At 42.4% G+C, this 8,238-nt stretch overlaps 1 protein-coding gene across 1 annotated transcript; it reads right to left on the bottom strand.

The window, feature by feature from the left end:
• Nucleotides 1-1,195: 1,195 nt before the first annotated feature.
• Nucleotides 1,196-3,116, bottom strand: LOC109407943 (phosphoglucomutase). Its single transcript, XM_019681140.3, has 2 exons — nucleotides 2,880-3,116; nucleotides 1,196-2,807 (listed from the first exon to the last, which is right to left on the bottom strand). The coding sequence occupies exons 1-2, from the start codon at nucleotides 2,955-2,957 to the stop codon at nucleotides 1,200-1,202; spliced, it is 1,686 nt and encodes a 561-aa protein (XP_019536685.3). The 5' UTR covers nucleotides 2,958-3,116; the 3' UTR covers nucleotides 1,196-1,199.
• Nucleotides 3,117-8,238: the final 5,122 nt, after the last annotated feature.

Here is an 8,238-nt window from a genome sequence, read left to right as displayed (position 1 = left end):
GGAGCGGTCGCGTCGTGTACTTAGCACACGCACCATCAATAAAGCGCGCTTATGGTACACAGCGTAAGCGTGATGTCTCTGAGGGTGGCCGAAGACGCGACTGTTCTCACCTGTTTATTAGATGATTTGTGCACAATTCTTCTACCAGCGCAATTTCTGCAAAACTTAATTATAACTTTGAGCGAACTAATTAACCGTACTGTGGCCAGCAAAAAAGAAAACATCCGTAAAAGAATGCCGGCAGGGTATACGGATTTCCACGAAATAGGAATGATCGTATCTCAGTTTATTCCCCGCCGATTCTAAAAATGTTTTGCTCATTCAACTCAGAAACTCATCTATTAGGAGAGTATTCATTTGAACCGCTCCGATGATCGTGGCTGCAAAAAATCCGGATTTCCGGGCACATATCCCGGAATATTTTAATACACGGCATTTTAGGTGAACCCGCAGCAACATGGACATATTAACGTGTATTTTAACTTTAATGCTAATTCTACACTGATAAGATGACGAGAGTTTCTGAGTTGAATGAGCAAAAAAAAAACCAGAGGATTTTGTGGATTTCGTTGGTACCCTGTCGGCATTCCACGTAATAAAAAATCATGTGATACAACTTTTAAATTTGAAAAATCATTATAGGCCTTTACTAGTATTTATATTGACTGTATGGAATTTCCAAAGCAAAAAAGTGTTTGTGAAGCGTAGTCCTACGTCAAAGTCGCAACCGAGCTTTCGAAATGTGTTGTTTGTTATCATACGCCAAGTTTATCAGTACCTATCCCACAATGACTTTTCTAATTTGCAACAATCGCATCCATCATGATTTGCTGTTTTTGCTTAACAGTGATTGTCATCCTAAAAAACATAGACTTCCAATAACATGGGATACTAAAATGTGTTTCAACTTTATTTGAACTTTTCTAAACATTCGAACTAAAACGAATACAGTCACAATAACAAAACTTAATGAAAATGCACAAACAATGACTTCTATTTGAATTTCTACAATCTGAACGAGGCCATAAGGAACCTAAACAAGAACGATAATGATGATGACACTTTGGTGCTAGCTTAGTTTAAATTTCTACAAACAGAGCTGATAACCGTTCGCGTATGGCTTGATAACGAACGAATCATGTGTATCAAAGCTCTGCTTTTCCTTAGCCGATTTCCTGAAAGACACGAAAGCGAGTTTCTTACGTGATGACGGTTGGCGCATTACGGCCGGTAAAGCTGGGCAGTTTGGAGATTTCCAGGGCAATATCGATCAGGGGTTTCAACATGACGGACGCCTGTCCGAGCACGTTGTCCTTCTCGTAGGAATCGATGTACAGTCGAACGGTGGCTCCGGAGCTTCCGGTACCGCTGAGGCGCATCACCACGCGGCTTCCATCGGTGAACACGATCCGGAGGCCCTGCTTGGTGGACACGGATTTGTCGATGGGGTCGTTGTAGCTGAAGTTGTCTCCCAGCTTGACGGCGTAGGTTTTACCCCCGGAGGAGAACTCTTTGCCGACGAAGGACGGATCGGTGATGGTTTTTTCGAGGGTGGCCATCATTTCATTGCACGGTGCCAGGTCGCATTCCTCGTAGTCGTAACGGGTGAAATAATTACGGCCATAGCGCTTCCAGTGCTCCACGCAGATTTCCTCAACGCTTTTTCCGGTGTGTTCGAGGACAGAGAACCACGCCAGAACGGCCCAGATACCGTCCTTTTCGCGAATGTGATCCGAACCGGTGCCGAAGCTTTCCTCTCCGCAGAGGCACAACCGGCCCGCGTCCATCAGGTTTCCAAAGTACTTCCAACCGGTTGGGACTTCGAAGAGTTCCTTGTTCAGTGCCTTGGCCACCAGATCTACGGCGGAAGCGGTTGGCATACTTCTGGCCAGTCCGGTGACTCCATTCTTCTTGAAGTACGGAATGCACTCGAGGTAGTGGGCAATGACTGCCAGCGAATCGCTCGGCGTAACAAAGAACGCATTGCGACCGATGATCATGTTCCGATCGCCGTCACCGTCAAAGGCCGCTCCTATATCGTAGTCTCCACTGCGGACGGCCTCAACCAAATCCTTGGCGTAGGTGAGATTTGGATCCGGATGCAACCCTCCAAAGTCCGGCAGGGGAGTCGTGTGAACCACGCCGTCCTTCGATGCCCCCAGACAATTGACAAAGATCTCTTCGACGTAACTTCCGGTGACGCCATTCATGGAATCGATCCGCATCTTCAGTGGCTGGCCATTCCTCGATTTGCCACTGACAAAGTCCTTCAACTTTTCAAAATCGAAAATCTCCTTCATCAAGCAAACATAATCGGCCACGGAATCGATCACCTCCACAACGAACGGCTTACCGCCGACCTCGTAGCTGTTGACGCCCGTCTTCGAAACGTCAATCTCCAGCCCTTCCGCTATCTTGTACTCTTTGATCTCCCCGGACAAAGCGTAGATCTTGTTGGTAAAGTGATCGGGAGCAGGTCCCCCATTTTCGCAGTTGAACTTAATTCCGAAATCATTCTCCGGGCCGCCCGGATTGTGCGACGCAGTCATGACGATTCCACCCAGAGCCTTGTGCCGGCGGATCAAACTGGACACGGCCGGTGTCGACAGAATTCCGTTCTGCCCAGCCAGGACCTTGGCCACCCCGTTGGCGGCGCACATCCGGACAATCAGCTCACACGCCTCCCGGCAGAAATACCGCCCATCGCCTCCAACGACCAGTGTCGATCCCGCCAGGGCACCTCCATTGGCGTCCAGAATGCACTGCACGAAGTTTTCCGTATAGTTTTTCTGGGTGAAAACTTTGACCTTTGGCGGGTGACACAGAAAGAAACCGGTTAGGGGGCCTCACATCAGAGCCTGGAACATTTTCAAACTCACCTTTTTTCGCAGTCCGCTGGTGCCGGGCTTCTGCCCCTCGAAGGGAGCGGTGGCAACGGTAGCAACTGTTATAGCCATATTGAACCCTGCGGCCAATCTCTTATCACTTCTATTATCGAACTGCCTGTATGGAGTTCCGAACTGCACTGCACAATTCAAAAATGGATCGAATAACTTGCTTTTCTGGAAGACTGCTAACGAACGAATGTAATGTTTTTCTCTGGGCGCTCTTCAGTGGACTTTATCTGTTTTGAATGTCGCGTGAAGGTCGCTGGTGAAGGCAGTTTTGCTAGGGGTGTCTATTTTTTTTTTTGTAGCTGTTGTCATCTTCTAAATAAATCTAGATTGAGTTTAAATAAGGGCGAAAGTAACATGAGAGAGTTCTCTTCATCGACTCTCTCTTCTTCAAATTAAAGTGACAAGATGCAAGTATGGTTGAACTTTTTGGTCATAAATCGCTAGGATGCCATGCAATCTAGCGTTTAAGTGTAAAATAGTTCGATTGAATTTTCATCTTGTCACTTTAATTTGAAAAGGTCGTATGTGCTTTTGTCGATATAAAATTCGATCAGTTTATTTTAGGCATTGTAGCAATATGGCAGATATTTTGCAAACTTTTAATGATGGAACAGAAAGCCTGTTTTGTGAGGATTCTGCTGTATGTATAAACTTTGCTCAATTTCAACGGTTGTCGCTATGATAAGCGAATCCAACTGATCGAATTTTTAATCGACAAAAGCACATACGACCTATTCAAATCGAGCTCCAGAATTCTACACTCAGAAATAAAAGTACAGTGCCGATTCGTTCGTTGGTGGCTCGTTAGATGGACTGTCTCGATGGTTGAATGTTCACTGGTTGGGGCAAAACCCAACTAAAAAGCACTGTCAATGTCAAAATCGATGTCAAAACGAGTTTGACGTCTGACCGCCGCCGCATGGCAGCTCCTATATACAGAACGTTTGTGCAAGTATGTGAGTGTTTTGTGACGTATTTCTCATCACTTGCGTGTGTCTAGAGCATTTTGATCAGTTGTCAGTTGACCCAACGAACGAACACGGTTCGCTAATCGGGGCGCAGTCGTGACCCAACCAGCGAATCCAGGCTGTATAGTGGTTTCGCAGCGCGGTGTCACGAACACTAATGCAAATCTACTGGTTGAAAATATGCCCATTTGATTTTGCCGGGAACAGCTGATTTTTGTTTACTATTTTCAACCAGTAACTCAGGTAGTGTTCGTGTAATGCAACGTGTACGTACACGCAACACCACTAAACACCACTAAAATCAGAAACCACTATACACGGAATTATAGAGTTTTGCATCGAAATTTAACCTCAATTTTCTCTCCGAGAGAGAAAAGAACGGCAACGAATGGGAATCAAAACAAACCACCGGAAAATGTCAAAATTCGCGTGAGAGGGAAAAGGAAGGGACGAACGAGAATGAACTGAACGTTCATTCGTGACGTCACCTTGCAGAATTCTATATACTATTATTTATGCATTTTGTATCCGCATCTCTCTCACTCTAGGGGCAGGACAGATCAAACGAGAGCAAATCTGTGTTCGAGGTTGTAACCGTCGGTTCCAAATTATGCTTGTAGTTCCACCACAAGTTTAGTATTTTTCAATTTTGCATTTTTCAATTCCTTTCCCAAATTTCCCGCTTCACATTAATACGCCTTTTTATAAAGAAAGAACCAACTAACACTGATGGGACAGTGGCTGCTCTCAGTGGCTTGATGGGAGTAAGAGCGTTTGATGGAATACTCAGCGCAGTACACACGGTTCCGGACCGTCGCGAGATTCGTGATATGACGAAGAAAGATCGACACGTATAGCTTCTTCAACTTACATCTATTCGGGGCAACAGATTAGTACGGACTGATTATTTTTACAAACATAATAGGGGTACTCACTAAACAGATTAAATTGCTGCGTAAACCATGATTTTCTGCTTATTTGAAATGTTTCATGATTTTGCGAGTGAAATAATCAAAGATTGCCTTGGTGATCGCGACGTTTAATCAGTTTAATCCTAGGTTTAATCAGTTTACGCTGTTTAGTGAATCCCCCTAATATACATTGTCAAGTAAACACACATTAGCAGTTATGCTTCGTCAGCTGTTTTACAACACATACAAACATCTTAAACCAGGGGGCTGACACTACATTTCTCCAACAGCGTTGTCCCATTCTCGCACTGCATACCGTTTGAGTGGCGGTCCAGTTGAGCTGTCATGGCAAAAGAGTACGCAGCCAGTGATTATTGACTTCCAGATGGAGTTAGTAAAATTAGGGTATATGATCAAATTTCTGGCATTAAAAGAACAAATCATGCATATTACATGTTTCTATGTTGTATATGTGTAATTGATCGAGTTCCATTTCTAAGACTGACGATTCTTATATTATGAATTCGGTTGGAAATCAAAAAAAAAATTTTAAGAAAAATATTTTTGTTAGTTTTGGTCTAGGTTTTGGTTTGTTTACAACATGCATCGGAAGTGACGTATATGATAGTGCATCATTGAACGCACACAGCGCACTACACCCGGTACTGAAAAAAAGTGTCGCTAGTCGAAAAGTGTCGCTAGTCAAAACGTCGCTATTCGGTTTGGTGCTGGCGCCATAATAAAAGAGGAAACCTGAAATCTCCATGTTCTTTCTGATCGTGATTTGTGAATAGAGTATTACCCGTTGCAAGAAAATAGAGAGCGAAAAGGGTGCAAAAACGCTAATAGACCTCCGCTGGTATGTTTAATCGTTATGGTGTCTTCTACAATAAGTGCGCGAATTGGCCAAGGAATACTGCGCCGAAAACACCAAAATGATTTTTCTTACAGGCGGAGGTGTATGGGCGCTTGCGCGTACAAATTTTCGCGCAACGCATAATAGTAGTGCGCGCGTGTTATTTTAAATTGTTCTGTAAGGTTTATTGTAAGACCTTTTGTGTGGTGAATTTGTAATAATTTAGTGTTGTTCTCTTTAATAGGTCTAAAGTAAAATGTTACAAAAAGTGTTAGTAAAACAGTTAGTAAACGTGCTAGCATGCAAAAATTAGTATGGTTAGTAGTTAAAATCATGCAACATAGACCTAAAGCTAATGTGTTATTCTTTTTCTATTAGTATTGTAACATACAAAAACCTAGTGAAAAACGACAAGAACACAAGTTAAAAAGAAGATATAAGAAAAAGGTAAATTCTATTGTTAGTTTGTGCAAGATGTGGCAAATTGTAAGAGGCTATTATGTAGAGTGATGTCGGGGTATTAATCGAGTGGTTAGGTCCGATGAATGGACCTTTTTCTTCCCATCTTAAAACTACTCTCCAGATGAACGTCCGGACGGGGACTTCCCGGACGAAACCGATCGTCAACGATCAGAAATCCCGACTGGGAACAATTGCCGTTATCGTTCGAGGCCGGCTCCTATCAGCGACGGCCATTGCTGTTCAGTATTTCGCCGATTCCGTCGGTGTCCCTCATTGGCAGCCGTTGATCGCTACTATTATCGGTCCACCACCAACTTTCTCCGAAGAACATCAGACCGGTCCACCGGCTCCCGGTAAGCTAGTTCCGATAAGTGAAACGTTAATAGGGTCCTAAAATTAAAGACGAAATCTCGCTTATATTGAATAATACGATCAAGCATGGTATTCTAATCGGAATTGTACTTTAGTCGAACTTGAAAAACAAAGGAATAATGAGAAAATTCGATATAAGTAAAATGGTAAATAGTTCTACTTTGACATTTGAGGTCAACCTTGTGTGACTGAGCTCGACATTTTTCGCACTGGGATTTCAAAAATGTTCCTATCTGACATACACGGTGAAAAAAATCACTCAAAGTATGTGTTATAAGCTAGGGACGAGACAAAAGGCTAAAAAAATAAAAATTATATATTTTCAACTATGGTTAATAAAAACGTCAAAAAATGAGTAAATATGTACTCTTGGACCATATATTGTGGTTTAAAACAAGAATCCCGATAGGACTTTAGGAGCCTATTCTGGATCCGGATCCCGGTTATAAAGCATGCAAGTACACACACACACCCCCACCCCCCCTCAAAGTGACGTCACGATTGTTAAATATTGCGGATTTACCGGCTACTTGTATTCTACCGGTCGCTTCAGTATGGCCTCCAAAGTAGCCGTTTTATAAAAAGAGTAACTTAAAAATGATTTTAAACATTTTTATTGCATGCGCTATTCCTCGTTGCCTCTAGCTATTCAGCGACATTCATTTTTAGACAATCAAGCCGATTTTTACATGAAAACGGCTACTTTGTAACGGATACTCAAGTAACCGGTAGAATACAAGTAGCCGGTAAGTCCACAATAAAACTATGTAAATTGTAAATAGCCTCAGTGAAAGCCATTTATTTAGAGCGCAGCCCTGGTTACTCTGCTATTTTCATGTTTTGTCTGTGAAGTCAATGTCCAGTTTTCCTGTTTCAGGATAGCCCTTAAATCAGTGTGTAGGTGTGAAAGTTCAAGCCATCCTATAAAACGACCCTGAGAATCCCTAAATCCCCCAATCCCTGAGCTAGAGAGTTACAAGGTGCACTGCGAACCCAGCTCTACTCTTTAAGGAGTAAAAAATACCCTCTTTCGACACATATATGAAACTGTCAAAAAAGAGGGTACTTCAAAATTTTCAATAAAGGGTATTTTTTGCTCTTTTGCATGTTTCGAGCACATTCCCATTAATGGGTGAAAATCGTGTTATAATATTTTTCTCGCGCTCAGGAGATAGCAAGATGGATACATTTAAAATGTAAGTTTGCATTGAAATATTATTTTACCAGCTTTTCAAACGGATTTATTATTAATTAATTATATACTCCTTTTGCAGGGATCCCGGAAAGTTCCAGACACCTGTTTCAGGATGTTTCGAAGCGCGAAGCATCTCGTCAAATTATGATCCAGGTTGGCGAGAGGTATTCCTTCCGGCCATTGCAACATTCTACCCCGAAGGATTTCATCACCAAATCAGCGGCATGGCATCGGACGGGACTTTACAGAAAAATCACTAGATAAAGGATTTTTATGTTGATAAATAAAGTTTTTATGTTTTACATAATTGTATGTTCTCGTTGTTTCTTGTTTTTTTTGATTTTTCAAAACCTGAATTCAAGAGAAGTTTCTATAAAAATGAAAAAAGAGTGAAATTTACCCTTTTTCCAATGCGTTTCGATTTGGAAAAAAGGGTAAAATTTATCCGTTGGTTTGACGTACGAGGCCTGTACTCTTTAAAGAGTACAGGCCTTTTACTCTTTTTATGAGTTCACCTAGTTACTCTCAAAGAGAGTACTTTTCTACCCTTTAAAGAGTAGTTTGGTTTCTCAGTGTG

The sequence above is a fragment of the Aedes albopictus genome, chromosome 2, assembly GCF_035046485.1.
Source record: "Aedes albopictus strain Foshan chromosome 2, AalbF5, whole genome shotgun sequence".
In the NCBI taxonomy this organism is placed as follows: domain Eukaryota; kingdom Metazoa; phylum Arthropoda; class Insecta; order Diptera; family Culicidae; genus Aedes; species Aedes albopictus.
This window is presented reverse-complemented; position numbering and strand designations above follow the sequence as displayed.

Bases quoted from the DNA above. Each gene is read 5' to 3' on its own strand.
- LOC109407943 (XM_019681140.3), bottom strand. From the start codon at position 2,957: ATGGCTATAACAGTTGCTACCGTTGCCACCGCTCCCTTCGAGGGGCAG. The intron at 2,808-2,879 runs GTGAGTTTGAAA...CACCCGCCAAAG, and splicing joins CCAGCGGACTGCGAAAAAAG to GTCAAAGTTTTCACCCAGAA.